At 35.5% G+C, this 16,132-nt stretch overlaps 1 protein-coding gene across 1 annotated transcript; it reads left to right on the plus strand.

The window, feature by feature from the left end:
* The first annotated feature begins 11,761 nt into the window (after positions 1 to 11,761).
* LOC150102249 (uncharacterized) lies at positions 11,762 to 16,074 on the plus strand. Its single transcript, XM_090399650.1, has 3 exons — positions 11,762 to 11,823; positions 13,086 to 13,329; positions 15,648 to 16,074. Exons 2-3 carry the CDS (start codon positions 13,158 to 13,160, stop codon positions 15,794 to 15,796), a joined length of 321 nt encoding a protein of 106 aa, XP_090255776.1. The 5' UTR covers positions 11,762 to 11,823; positions 13,086 to 13,157; the 3' UTR covers positions 15,797 to 16,074.
* The last annotated feature ends 58 nt before the right edge of the window (positions 16,075 to 16,132 follow it).

The raw sequence follows: 16,132 nt of genomic DNA on the forward strand, positions 1-16,132 counted from the left end.
AGTCAGTGGATCAAAAACTAGGCATGAAAAATTCATTTAGTTAGAATATGAATTTAGAATATTAGAATATTATCTGGTACACACCTTTCAGGGATATAATGGCAAAATACTGCATTTATTTCAAGTTAATGAATTCATAAATTGTGTGTTACCTAATGTTTTGGTAACAGCTTTTCATGTATGATTAAGCATGTGTAAACTTTGACTATATAATGAATTTTCAGCTTATTTTAAGTCAGGTACTTCTTATGAGACTTGAATATTTGTCATGTTACTGTTAACACAGTATTTCTTAATTAGGAGATTTAGCACTGCTCTGATGTGGTCTTATAAATGAAATAAATAAATACTAATTTTAAAAATATTTTCCCCATTTTGCCTTTGCCTCAAAAACCAAAAGTAAGAAACACAAATATGAATTGAATGGAAAATATTTTTATTTTGTTCAACTGGTACAAAATTTGTTGGGGGTTGTGGGTGAGCAGAGTATAAATGATTTCCTACCTTAATAGATTTTTTATAATACAATATTTGAATAGAATTTGTATTTCATTGCAAAATGCATGCCTCTAGAAAATTAGTAAGAGCATTTCACCTTACAAATTCATATTGCACTAGAAATCTTGTAACATTTCTGAAAAATTTCTTTCTTGAAATACTGCCAACTCGGTTGACAAAGTGGATAGCCCTCTCTAACCAAAAAAAAATGTGTTCAAATCCCACTATATCCATCAAAAGATGAATTTTATCACCTGATGTGAGATCACCACCACCATCCTGATTATTCACAACCCATTCTGAATCCTTCTGATTCAGAATGGGTTGGGTCTCCTCCTAATGGGGAGTCACGGTGAAATAATGCAGCCGGCACGCCACTCCTCTGTTGCATCCCTATTCATGGCTGTAGTCCATGTGTGTGTGTGTGTTCACAGGGCCGGTTTGCCTGCTTTCGGGATGAAAACACCCCAGTTAAACTGGGGGAAACCCTACTGCCCACGTCCAAGAGACCAGCTAACTTGGCTATGGCTGAGAAAGATCCTTGAGCTCCTCGCGTCTCTGGCGGGAATCAAACCTAGGACACTCCTTCCCCAGGCATATGATTGCAAAGCGCACAGCCACTAGGCTAACCACGTGGACCATTTGGTCTCTAAAGCAGTTATTTTACCCACAGTACTAATATATGATATGATTACTGTCTGACCACATATGCAAGAACCCTGGCTGGCACAGTGCCAAGAAGAGCCTATGAGAAAATTAGCTTTTCTATGAGAAAAGCTAATTTACTATTTGATTGAAAACACCTGATAAAGTTGGAAGTTTAAGCAAACAAAGTTTGTGCCTGAAGTATCTTCAGGACTGAGGCAACTCGTGGTAAAGGTGGACCAAGCTCTCATCTTGGATAAACTTGGATAATGGATTAAACTAAATTATTGTAGTCTAACCAAGTGAAACAAACTTCCAACATATTTCTCTAAATCCAGAGTAATTTAATAATAAGGTGGTACACCTTTTGGCAACTCGTATAGGTAAATATGACTTCTCCGTTGCTTCTGCCTTAGTATCACCACTTATGGGTCTGGCTCCCACTGACAAGACCTCAATAAAGGTCGAAACTGGTTTGGGTAGTGGCCTTTCCCTTAATGCATAGCATTATACATGTCTGCAAGGAAATGTTCTTGCATTATGGGAGATATTGAGACAAGAAGTGATGAGAGCTTGGTCCACCTTTACCACGAGTTGCCTCAGTCCTGAAGATCCTTCAGGTGCAAACTTCGTTTGCTTAAACTTGGATAAAGGATTAAACTAAATTATTATACCTGATAAAGTTCCTCTCATCATAGATGGGATTCGAACCCTGGTCTTGCCAAAGGGCTCGTCTATACCAACTGAGCTACTGAGGTGTTTAAGTAACATGATATTTAAATAGCATAGCAAATAACTCACTTCTTGGATAATGTATTGAATTGCTTTTGCTTGGAATCTTTTGTTATAATATATCTTATAATAATATAACTTAAATTTGTTATAAAATTATAACAAATATTAAATTTATTATATTATAATAAATTATAGTATATCAAATATATCTTATTTGAGCAAAAACTATTAGTAGAGATCTTAAATACCAAACTTCGGTACTTTTCATCCAGCAAAGTGAAGTTATTATTTTGAATCATTTTGTCACTGAAAACGGTTTAATTAAAACGGGGATGTTTGGACAAATGTTTACTATAATCATAAAAACCAAATTTCAGCAAAATCCGTCCAGCCAGAATGGAAAAATAAAAAATAAATGCAATAGTCCTTACTCATTTCGCGTTTGACGAAACTTACCTTAACAAAATATGCATAATATAATATCGGGGAAAATGAAAGGAAAAAAAAAAAAAAGAAGGGGGCTAACGTTACTTGTAAATGTGAACTATTTTTCACACTAAACAAAATACGGAAAAGAAACGATAAACAGTGAATGCATTGCCCGAACTTCCAGTTATACCGAAGCCCTTGACACAATAAGAAAGGACAAACTGAAGTTCGTCGGTCTCGTTTTCCTCATCTGTTGGTGTCTATCGCCGCCCTTGACTTCAAATTTTTTCGGTTCAATTAATTTTTTTTACCTTCATTTTGTCCTTGAATAAAAACGTCACGTCAGCTAGGAATATGACTACTTTTAATCCGTGAAATGTAACTGCGTTGCACGTTTTCTGTGCAATCATATATCTTAATAAAATATTACAGATTACTGCATGCTTATTAGAACACAAACTCATACTATGGGCACCTTCATTTAATTTAACTGTTTTTGTGGACGTAAAATATTTAGGCACAAGGATAATCACTTTATCCTAAAATTATGGTTTACAAAAGCCAATCTTGGTTAGGTTGCGAGCCAAACTACTACGGATTATTATTATTATTATCAATAACAGTATTTTACGTTTGTGGGCTTAAAGTAAAAGCAAGATCTGTTCATAGAATATATTGCAGGATCTAAAAATGGAATATGCTATATATACACTGCTTGGAAAGAGATCAACGGACACCCTCATCAGCAAGGAGCATCGTGCCATGCACCGAGTCACGTGTTTGAGCCGTTATATGTAAATGTAGCCATTTCACCCCGATCCAGATGAAATGGCTGCAAAAGGGAACTGACAGGGCTTAAAAGAGGCATTGCTGTAGGATGCCATGATGCGGGCCTATCTGTTTGGCAAATTGTTAATAAATTAAGCCATCTCAGGTCAATAATCAGTGATACCATATGGTGATATGGTATCACCATAATCAGTGATATCAGCGATGGAAGCATTCGAGACCCTTCGATACTTCTGCGCATGTCACAAAAAGCAGACTCCATTCCGATAACAGGGTAATCAATCCGTCTTCTGGAATGAGTTGTTTATTATTACACGTCGGAAAATTAACTTCTCTTTTATGATCATTGTAGTTTTTAAAGTGGTAACTATTTTCCTTGTATAACAATCGGGAAATTTTACCTATAAAGCACGTGATTTCGCGTGTTGGTGACTAATTCGTACGTCGTTTATTTCTTTCTCTCCCCTTCAGCATGAATCGAACTATTCTTGGCAACTCGCCAAGCAGAGATCTACAAACTGTGGGCGAACTATACCCGCAGTGGACGATCCACCACGTTCACTGAAAGTGACCTTAGGGTGCTACGAAAGATATGTAAAAACCGCCATTCGTTGAGCCGACACGTTGAATGCGGTTTCGTGTGATTGAAACACGAATCTGAATAAAAACGTTCAGAACCAAGGTTCGGAACTTGGATTTCCATGGTAGGACCACAATGTGCAAGCCTCACATTACCTGAACTAATATGTAGCATTGTCTTCAGTGGTGCCAAAAACGTGTACAGTGGGACGTGGAAGCTTGGAAAGCTATGTTATAGAGTGACGAATCACGCTAGACAAAACGCACGTGTTAAGGTAATGTATTACCTTACATTACAATTAAGATAAAACAACCCTAGACGTTTCGACCTTTATCATAGTTTTAAGCAAAGTAATTGCTCCAACAGATCATAATTTCTACACAATGAATGCTGGCATCGTATCAATCAGAAAAAAAAAAAAAAAAAAACGTACAGTTGACCCTGTGAATATCTGTTCGCCCAATATTGCAGTATAGTCCTCCGTCAAAAATGTACATATCAGTACAATTCATTCTAAAACAGAAGCACCCCAATATTTCAACTCTCTCTCTGTTTTAATAGTGAAGCACACACTCCTCAAAAGTGACTACACTGTATGGCAAGATATAAAGACAAGCGGCTAAACGACTGCAGTCATACATATTAATGGAAATGTGGAGTAGTTTAGAGCTAACAGCCAACAATCTTCCATCGAGGTGTTATCATAAGCTTCATATTAGTCAGCCATTAGATTGTCCAATTGTAGCACTATTAGCGCACAAAAACTAAATGAGAGATCCTTACATATTAAATTTCAAAGCCTTTTTTTTAAAATCGAAGGACTGCTACATACGATGCATTCTTCCCAAAAAACACTTAAAGGAAGTAAATTCTTGTCGAATTTACTTCCTTTAAGTGTTTCCTGAAGTCCTCATAACTTAGATTGCATCGAATAAAACAGGAGGATGCATTGAAAAAAATAATAATTTTCTTTACCTATCGCCCTTGTAATACCAGATCAGGACACTATGATTGCTACTTGAGAGTGATGGGAAAGTCCCTGAAGATTATTATTATTATTATTATTATTCGTGACACATCCAAGGAGTCCGAAGACTCATCGCGGGAGGACACCCACTGTACAACTCTCCGTCTCCAACACTACCGACCCTCTACTACCAATCAACTACATCAGCGCCATCTACCGCCCACAACCACCACAAGTGTGTTTTGTTTGAAAATTGCGTGTGTTCTGAAGGGCCGATTTGTCTGTATGCGGGATGAAAAACCCGAGTTTCCGAGAGGAAAAAACCCTGCTAGCTCCGTATGAGATCGGCTAACTCACCTTCAGTTGAAAAAGTCCATATAAAGATTCCTCCCGTCACGACGGGAATCGAACTCGGACCTTTTCCAATCGATGGGCGCAATGTACCGTCGTCCTTCCAATTGCGCTACGGAAGCAATATCATAAAGAATGTTCCTTAGTGAATATTACACTATATTTCCTTACCTTGTGGTATGTTTTAGCCTTTAGTGGTTTCCATATAGGCATGCGACTGCCAATACCGATCCTCTTCAATTCCGTGAGCATTGTTCGGTGAGATACTCGTATGAGTCGGTAACAGTCTTCATTAAAGGCTTCGGTCAACTGCTGCACACAAAAAGTTCTGTTTGTCCGTACAAGACTACGGTGATGTCGTTCCTGACCGTCTTGGGACCGCAGTCACCCGTCTTAGACAAGCAATGTGTGGTTATTCTTCCACTGGTTAAGCTCCAGTGATATCCCCCCCCCCCCCATCTTTTGAGAAACCAGTCAGCTCTGCTGTTTTCAAAATCGTGCCTCCAGCCTGACAGCTACCCACGATATGTCCTTTATTGAACTCCGAACGATGCTTTGTTTTTCCCATTGTGAGACACACACCTAACAAGCAGCTTTAGTAAAACAAGTGGTGATGCACGTGTCCAAGTTTTGCTTATACTCTACGTAAGTGTGGTTTACGTATATCTCCATAAAATTTCTAATTCAGTAGGTGGTATGTGTCTAAAGGCAAGTAAGTGATTCCCATTTAAAGATTACAATATTTAAATAGGATTTAACCCTATAAACATGAAGTATTGTCTATTGATTTAAATTAAAGTTCCTGTTTTGGTTACTAAATTGTCCAGCAAGCTGAATACTTAATTTTGAATTATTGCCTTCAGTAACTAATATCCTCATTTCGTATTATCAGCCCGTTTTTATCCTGGAAAAACGGGCTGATAATACGTAATTAACAGACAACAATTGTTGGCTGTTAATCACAAGCGGTATGGATGTTGAATATATATAGTTTGTAAATAATAATATTTGGTTAACCGATCAAGTGTTGATCAATATTTTATTAATTAACTGGACCAACTAGTTTCGCCACACTTATCTGTTGGCTTCTTCAGGGCACTTACATATAGGTTTAAACACTCTCACAATTATGCGTAACTGCAAAACTGACAAGAATAATTACAAATGAAATAGTATCGAACGTGAGTGAAACACGTATCGCGTGTACAAGATCAGCTAGCTGTTGCTGAGGAACCTTCTGTAGTTTGTATTAAAGTTCATTTCTTCCGTTTTTAAGGCTCAGATTAGGGTTTTCCATATCTCTGGCAGTATTAGGCCTTGATTTCTGTTAAGGTTCACAGTAGAACGGGCGACTGTGGCTGCTTCTTTGAACATTCTTGAATGGTAATCTTCCTCTAAGTAGGGGAAACGGCTTTTGTCCCACTCGATGACATGGTTAGTTGTGGAGAAATGAGACGATAGCCCAGAAATGTCCTGTCTGTTGTCTTTGACATAGCCAATGTGCTCCTTTTGCCTGATTTCGAGGCTTCTCGAAGTCTGTCCAATGTAATTAGAGCCACATGAGCATGGAATATTATAGACTCCAGCATATTTGTAGAAAGGATGGTTGTCTTTTGGAGATCTTAGTAGTTTACGAATAGTATCTATAGGCTGAAATGCTACTCTTATTTTGTGTTGTTTGAGGAGATTGGCGAGCTTGTTGGAGATGCCACTTACATACGGAATTGCAATCGTTTTTATATATTGAATCTCTTCTTGTTCTCTTTGTGGTGGTTCAGAGAAAAGGATTTTATTGACTAGTCTTCTTGGATAGCCGTTCAAGTACAGATTGTTGGAAATAAATTTTAACTCATCTTGAAGGGTCTTGTTGTCCGTTGAGATGCAAATAGCTCTTTTCTTTAACATGTGTATAATGCTGAGTTTATGTGATATGTGGTGAGAGGAGTTAAAATGTAGGTAGCGACCTGTATTGGTCGGTTTTCTGTAGACCGATAGATTTAAACTGCCATCAGTTTGTTTTTTGATTAAGATGTCTAAAAACGGAAGTTGTTTTTCTCTTTCAAGTTCCAGAGTGAATTTAATAGAATGATGGAAGGCATTGATCTTTTTGAGAAAATCATATATGTCATCTTTGTTGTTGTTCCATATGATGAAGATATCGTCCACGTATCTAGACCAAATTTTAGGTCTAGGAAAAATTTGTGATAGGATTTTGTTTTCTAAGTCTTCCATAAAGAGGTCAGCACATGAAGGTGAGAGTGGGCTTCCCATTGCCAAGCCTGATAACTGTTGATAGATTTTATTTTTCCAAGAAAAATAATTGGAGTTTAGGCAGTGAGCAAACAATACGGTTATATCTTGTGGGAATGAGGTACTTAAGATGTCAATGACCTCTACTACGGGAACGTTTGTAAAGAGAGAGGTGACATCTAAGCTGGCTAGAAGATCATTATCCGATATCTTGATGTTTTTTAGCTTTTCTACGAAATGTCCAGAGTTTTTGATGTAACTCTCTGAGTTGTGGATGTGTTGCTATAGGAGTTTCGAGAGATGTTTTGACAATAAGTAGGTTGGCGAGTTGATTGCATCAACGATTGGGCGTAAAGGAATACCCTCTTTGTGCACTTTTGGAACTCCATAGAGTCTCGGAGTTAAAGGATGCATCGATTTTAGTTTTTTAATCAAGTCTGTTGGCCAGTTAGATAAATTGCGTAGTAATTCGTTGGTATCATTGTGATTTTTTAATGTTGGATCTTTTGTTAAAAGACGGTAAACAGACAAGTCAGAAAGTAGATGGTTAACTTTGTCTTCATAGTCCTTTGAGTTCAGTATCACAGTACTGTTTCCTTTATCTGCTTTAAGTACTATGATGTCTTTGTTGTTTTTTAAATCACGAATAGTTCTTTTATCCAGTGATGAGAAGTTTTGTTTTGTGGAATAGGGCGCGGAAAGTATTATGCAACTTTTTAATTTTAGATCATTTGCTGTGTGAGGCGGTAATAATGAGATTCCTTTTTCTAGACTACAGATGAAATCTATCTTGAGAATCTGTTGTGGAGCTATTGCATAGTTGAAACCCTTTTTGAGAATGTCGATTTCAGGTTTCTTTAAGATGTGGTTTGAAAAATTAAGAATAACTTGGTTGTCTGGTAGAGAAGGTTTAGACCCATTGTGGGTGGTATAAAGGTGGTTAAATTTTTTAATCTGGGTCTGTCTGCTTTTGTTAAAAGCTTTGGTGAAACTGGTGTTGATCATTTTATCTAACGCTTGCCAAATTTCCTCATCTAAAGAGCTGGATAGATCCATGAACAGTTCATAACATTGTGAGTCAATTTGACTAAGCACAAATCTTGTGTGATGTAACCTTTCACGAATGAGGAGCATCGATGTCTTGAAATAAATATTTTTAGCTTGTCTAGTATTGAAAAGAGGTTTAAGATGTAAAAACTTAGGAATTATGCAGTTATCACGGCAACGTTTTAAAAAAGTGAGATGGTTTAGTAACCTTGCCTTTTTACATTTTAGGATTTCAAAACGACGTACCTTGATTTTCGTATCACCATTGACTCTATTCATAACGAAGGTTGTTTTCTTGATCATAAATTAGTAAATAATAATATTTGGTTAACCGATCAAGTGTTGATCAATATTTTATTAATTAACTGGACCAACTAGTTTCGCCACACTTATCTGTTGGCTTCTTCAGGGCACTTACATATAGGTTAAAACACTCTCACAATTATGCGTAACTGCAAAACTGACTAGAATAATTACAAATGAAATAGTATCGAACGTGAGTGAAACACGTATCGCGTGTACAAGATCAGCTAGCTGTTGCTGAGGAACCTTCTGTAGTTTGTATTAAAGTTCATTTCTTCCGTTTTTAAGGCTCTGATTAGGGTTTTCCATATCTCTGGCAGTATTAGGCCTTGATTTCTGTTAAGGTTCACAGTAGAACGGACGACTGTGGCTGCTTCTTTGAACATTCTTGAATGGTAATCTTCCTCTAAGTAGGGGGAACCTCTATACCACCCACAATGAGTCTAAACCTTCTCTACCAGACAACGAAGTTATTCTTAATTTTTCAAACCACATCTTAAAGAAACCTGAAATCGACATTCTCAAAAAGGGTTTCAACTATGCAATAGCTCCACAACAGATTCTCAAGATAGATTTCATCTGTAGTCTAGAAAAAGGAATCTCATTATTACCGCCTCACACAGCAAATGATCTAAGATTAAAAAGTTGCATAATACTTTCCGCGCCCTATTCCACAAAACAAAACTTCTCATCACTGGATAAAAGAACTATTCGTGATTTAAAAAACAACAAAGACATCATAGTACTTAAAGCAGATAAAGGAAACAGTACTGTGATACTGAACTCAAAGGACTATGAAGACAAAGTTAACCATCTACTTTCTGACTTGTCTGTTTACCGTCTTTTAACAAAAGATCCAACATTAAAAAATCACAATGATACCAACGAATTACTACGCAATTTATCTAACTGGCCAACAGATTTGATTAAAAAACTAAAATCGATGCATCCTTTAACTCCGAGACTCTATGGAGTTCCAAAAGTGCACAAAGAGGGTATTCCTTTACGCCCAATCGTTGATGCAATCAACTCGCCCACCTACTTATTGTCAAAACATCTCTCGAAACTCCTACAGCAATACATCCACAACTCAGAGAGTTACATCAAAAACTCTGGACATTTCGTAGAAAAGCTAAAAAACATCAAGATATCGGATAATGATCTTCTAGCCAGCTTAGATTTCACCCCTCTCTTTACAAACGTTCCCGTAGTAGAGGTCATTGACATCTTAAGTACCTTATTCCAACAAGATATAACCGTATTGTTTGCTCACTGCCTAAACTCCAATTATTTTTCTTGGAAAAATAAAATCTATCAACAGTTAACAGGCTTGGCAATGGGAAGCCCACTCTCACCTTCATGTGCTGACCTCTTTATGGAAGACTTAGAAAACAAAATCCTATCACAAATTTTTCCTAGACCTAAAATTTTGTTTAGATACGTGGACGATATCTTCATCATATGGAACAACAACAAAGATGACATATATGATTTTCTCAAAAAGATCAACGCTTTCCATCATTCTATTAAATTCACTCTGGAACTTGAAAGAGAAAAACAACTTCCGTTTTTAGACATCTTAATCAAAAAACAAACTGATGGCAGTTTAAATCTATCGGTCTACAGAAAACCGACCAATACAGGTCGCTACCTACATTTTAACTCCTCTCACCACATATCACATAAACTCAGCATTATACACATGTTAAAGAAAAGAGCTATTTGCATCTCAACGGACAACAAGACCCTTCAAGATGAGTTAAAATTTATTTCCAACAATCTGTACTTGAACGGCTATCCAAGAAGACTAGTCAATAAAATCCTTTTCTCTGAACCACCACAAAGAGAACAAGAAGAGATTCAATATATAAAAACGATTGCAATTCCGTATGTAAGTGGCATCTCCAACAAGCTCGCCAATCTCCTCAAACAACACAAAATAAGAGTAGCATTTCAACCTATAGGTCGAAATGCTATAGATTCTATTCGTAAACTACTAAGATCTCCAAAAGACAACCATCCTTTCTACAAATATGCTGGAGTCTATAATATTCCATGCTCATGTGGCTCTAATTACATTGGACAGACTTCGAGAAGCCTCGAAATCAGGCAAAAGGAGCACATTGGCTATGTCAAAAACAACAGAGATGTTGTTTTTGACATAGGACATTTCTGGGCTATCGTCTCATTTCTCCACAACTAACCATGTCATCGAGTGGGACAAAAGCTGTTCCCCCTACTTAGAGGAAGATTACCATTCAAGAATGTTCAAAGAAGCAGCCACAGTCGCCCGTTCTACTGTGAACCTTAACAGAAATCAAGGCCTAATACTGCCAGAGATATGGAAAACCCTAATCAGAGCCTTAAAAACGGAAGAAATGAACTTTAATACAAACTACAGAAGGTTCTTCAGCAACAGCTAGCTGATCTTGTACACGCGATACGTGTTTCACTCACGTTCGATACTATTTCATTTGTAATTATTCTAGTCAGTTTTTATTCTTGTCAGTTTTGCAGTTACACATAATTGTGAGAGTGTTTAAACCTATATGTAAGTGCCCTGAAGAAGCCAACAGATAAGTGTGGCGAAACTAGTTGGTCCAGTTAATTAATAAAATATTGATCAACACTTGATCGGTTAACCAAATATTATTATTTACTAATTTACGATCAAGAAAACAACCTTCATTATATATATAGTTTGATTAGAATAGCGTAGAGTGACTGCCAGCGTTGAGTCCTGGGACTTCATTAATAACTGATGTCATGTAATAATAAGTAAAATAAATAATAATAATAAATTCTCTTTCTAGTTACAACTTACAGTTGTAAAGTATATCATTCATCACTTCTTAATTTTTTATACATAAATTTTTTCTGCTCCTACAGCCTTCTTTTATCATGCGTTTATCCCCGTCTTTAACTTATTGCGGTTTTTTTTTTTTTTTTTTTTTTCAGCAGAAAAATTAAAATTAGTTTCTCCGTTGGTTGTAAATATGTTAAGAAAATTGTTTGGGATTATATACACGATTACTAGAAATATTTTGAAATATATATGTACAAATATTTCGGAATAAATTCCGAAATATTTGTACAAATACATCTTCCCTTTGGTGTATTCATACTTTCATGTAGTTGTGCAAGACTAAAGCGACAGTCATGTTTCACGCAGAGTAAATATCGGCTGTTAATGGCAGAGCTGAAACGGGAAACGTGTTATACAGTACAGGTAATATATTTTATTTCTTATTTGTTAAACTCACATTAAAGTAGGGGTGATTATGTTAGATATCCCAGATTTTATATTAAAATATACTACAAAATTTTATTTATTCTTACTGTTAATTGTGAGCGTCTGTGAATAAAGCTAGCTGACAGAGTTTGAAGGTACCGGAAATCTAGATAATCCATAAGCAGTTATGTTACACTATAGTTGCTGTTACTAAGTTACTATTAAAGCGATCGTGAACTGATATTTTTTATTGATTTTAGTAAAATACGATATTAAAATCCAGAAAACAGTTGCATTATACTGTATTTGATTAAGGCTCTATTTAGAGCCTTATATTTGATTTAATACTATACTATGTACGATACTATCGCTATAGTAGGGGAGACGGTTAGATGTGAATAGGCAAGTGGAGTAGAGTGCCCTCTTGTGATGAGTCCTTGGACTTCTTGGAGATGTCACGTAATAATAATTTATATCGTATTTAAATGAAATCAACAGAACAAGAAATTATCACAGATATTATTTCTGGAAATTTTCTATGTTCTTCCTCTAAATAAATATTAATTTGTATGGCTATTTATATATATATATATATATATATATATATATATATATATATATATATATATATATATATGAAGAATATAAGGAAGGAATAATTTCGGACATACATTTGTAGGATGTTCCTGGTTGTCATTTTATTGAGCGGCGTCTGGCGATATTAATAAAGTTTGACTGAAAGGAAGGGTCGGTGATAGAGAGATGTGGGAAAATTGCGGGTAAGAGACAAGGTACGTGAAATTTAAAACCCGGGTTTTAAAGGTGGATGGGGAATTGTTTGGGAAGAAGGACCTTCTTCTTAGAAGGTGAGAGAGAAATTTTTAAAGGAAAGGAGGAGGATAGAATATGATGAAAAAAGATTAGCGGTAGGGCAAGATTAGATGAGTAAAAAGCCAATGACATCATGAAAGCGGTACTCCTAAATAAAAACAGGCAAAATAGCCATAATAATTAATAAAGAAATTATCACATTAAGTTAGAGGTCGCTGAACGAAATTTGACGAATATGGAACACATATTAAAAACGACATCAAAAATAGTTTATAATTATTTTAAGATATAAAAAAAAATTGTTTATAATTTTTAGAATTATAACTGTAGCAGGAGTGTTACTTCTTTTCTTGATATTAAATATTGTAGTTGAAATGTCAGTTTTTGTTTCCTGTTTGAACCAATATTTCTTATCTGCACACTGATAGGGAACTCCATTATAATCCACTGGAATTTGTCAACTTAGTGTTTCATTCATCTTATCTCCCACTTTGGAAAAAATGAAGACTGTTGCTTATATCACATTAGAGGAAGACATTGCTTCAACTGCAGAAAAGAAAACAGGCGTCGTTTCTTCTGCAGCAGAAAATAAAATGGAGATTATTGCTTGTAATACCACAGAGAAAACAAACGAACTGGATCTGGTATCAGATCCGTCTGAATCATTGTCTGGTGAGTATGAAATTTTAAATGACTATACTGTTATTTTAAACAAAGGTCGGTTAATCCTTAATCCCAGTAGGACCTTCTGAAATTTCGCGATGCCCAATTTCCAGTTCCTCAAAAGGGTGAATTATTTTCTATTACTCTACAAAAAATGATCATTTTTAGCAATCATGGATGGTTGTTCCTCTGCTTTCCTATCACATTTATTACTTGGAATAGTCTGATACGTGGAAGAGCGTGTTGTCGTCTTACGTAGTTGGATACCGACTTGAATTTGCGTTTTATGAAACCGAATGAGTTCACATTCAAACTCAATGTCATTTTATTAGTAACCCATTTGGTGACGCTATCCGAACATTAAATACGTAACGTCATTAGCAATTATTTGAGAACATATATAGACGTGTGAACACTTATAGGCATTAATTAAAAATTTTATGTTAGGCCATCACATTTTATATCCACAAGACAGCCAGCATTCCAATAAGAATTCAATTAATGATCTGATAAAACGCCAAAAGCATTACAGCGTCATTTTGGTAATATAAGATCGACGTATTTGCACACTTTCAAAGAAACAGTATTAGAATTTTTCCCCCACTTTAATGACAGAACCAAATAGCCAGTAAAACGAAAATAGATTCACCATTGATATTTAAAAGCACGTACTTTTTAAAATTATTCGTATAGCGATTATTTTCAGAGTAATGTTCCCAGCACTGTGGGTAAAACAAGACTTTCATCAATTAAAAACAACAGAATAACAGTAAACACCAAATTTATAATTAACAGTTAATTTTAACTTCTTCGGTTCTCTCTATTTTGCATTATGGAGAAGAGACATTGAATCATTGGAAACTTGATGCATTGGATCAACGGTGTTTAAGGAACATCTGTTGGGGGGGGGTGAGATGGTTTGATTGCGTTACTAATGATGAATGGTCTTAACACTGTCCGGTAAAAGAAAAAGCTCCGATAGTTCGGCCATGTCAGAATGTAAGGCATTCGCTTGATCAACAAGATTATGAAGTGATCCAGGCGTTAGGAAAAGAAGTAGACCCGAAATGAGATGGATTGACAGTATCAAAGAGAATTATGGCAATCGAATTGATAGGATCTGGTTTGCTGTGTTCTAGTCTGGTCCATGCTATGAATCAATTCGACTGCAGTGGACTTTCTGGACAAACAAATCTGGCATAAGAAGGTTCAGTCTAGTCAGACCTCCATAACCTTTGATTTCTTCAGGAACTTGATAGAGAGTCCAAATAGCATGTTTTGTAATGTAGACACTATATATTTTTTTTCTTCATTTTACACTATATAGCAGTTTCATAAATGAAAAGTATAAATACATAGCACACTTTACTGTGGTTAGAACAGAGATTAAATACAAAGAAGAAATTATGGACGTCTTTGAACTACCAGATTGCAACTTCTGGAAAATACTAATAGAGACAGCAGGGACGAATAGAGGCGAATAGTTAGTAGGATGGATTTGAAAAGAAAAGAGAAATTATGCAAGGCCTTCTATGCTAAACAGAACCAACTGGGATGAATTCGGTAATCAGGGATTATTAGTTAATCTGATCTCGGTTGGAAACAGTTCAAAATTTTATGGGAGGTTTAGGGAGCAAGGAGACACTTTCCAGTTATAAGAGCAGTACCTCATACTTGAGTGAATCTTGTATTTCTTGAATGCAAGTAATTATTCTGGAGTAAAGAGACTACCTAAGTTTTTTGGATACGGGTGCAACCAGTGGTCCTGAATCAAGATACGTGTGGGCAAAAAAAAAAAAAAAAAAAAAAAACAGTGAAGATATGCATATTCGTGGCAATTTTAGAATATTTAACCTTTCCATTTTTGGAACTTGGATTTTAATGTTTTGACGTCTAATTATATATTACAAATATTCCTCAAGATTTGTGCTTCATATGCACGAATTCAAAAACACTTTTTTAAATTAATCAGTTGCTGTTTATACCCGTAAAAAATTATATTAGGATTTAGTTAGTCGGATAACTTAACCATCACTAACATTGAGTATTGTAATGATTCTGGTATAACCAAAGTATAATTATGAATAAATTTATTATTTATTCAAATGCCTTCCTACACATCAAGAATAAAGTTATTTTCAGTTTGAAATCATAGTAGCAAAATCCTTTTACTACATAAATTGACGTTAAGGAGTTGCACTAGTGGAACCATAATTTGGAATCTATTTTCATAGTTGTACTGTGGTTAAAGCGGAATGATCACAATAGATAAAAGATACCACAGAACATCGATATCAGTAACGTTGAGTTTGTTTTCTCTTTCGCAGGTACAAAGCAAATAAAAATGTACAAGCCTGATGGACTAATGTCGGTATTATTTCTAATGATTATTGCACAAACGTTGGTAATCATTTTATTGATTATTAAGACTGATGTTCGAATAAACATCTCGTTTGCCAGATCAGAACTGGGTTGAGAGAAAGGAAAAAAAACCTAAACTTATATATACAATTTCGAAATATTTTCATTTCATATGTTGAATATTTTCTAATTATTTTTTATGTAATAAGAAATGTTTATACAAAAATGTTAATAAAAAAGAATACAAATATAAACTTTTGTGAAAAGTAAACCTGTGTTCTAGAAAAGATGTCTTTGCATCGTACATGTTGCACTGGAGATCAAACATATAACCTTATTTTCAAGCCACTTCATGTCTCCAAGAAGCAAAGCGACGGTCAGAGGCGACAAAAATTCATCTCTCATCTTAAAAAAATCTACTCTTCAGTGAGATTCAAACTCGCTGCTCGCT

This window comes from Typopeltis vanoorti, chromosome 10, assembly GCF_054136105.1.
Source record: "Typopeltis vanoorti isolate ZY-2024b chromosome 10, IOZ_Tvanoo_1.0, whole genome shotgun sequence".
NCBI lineage: Eukaryota > Metazoa > Arthropoda > Arachnida > Uropygi > Thelyphonidae > Typopeltis > Typopeltis vanoorti.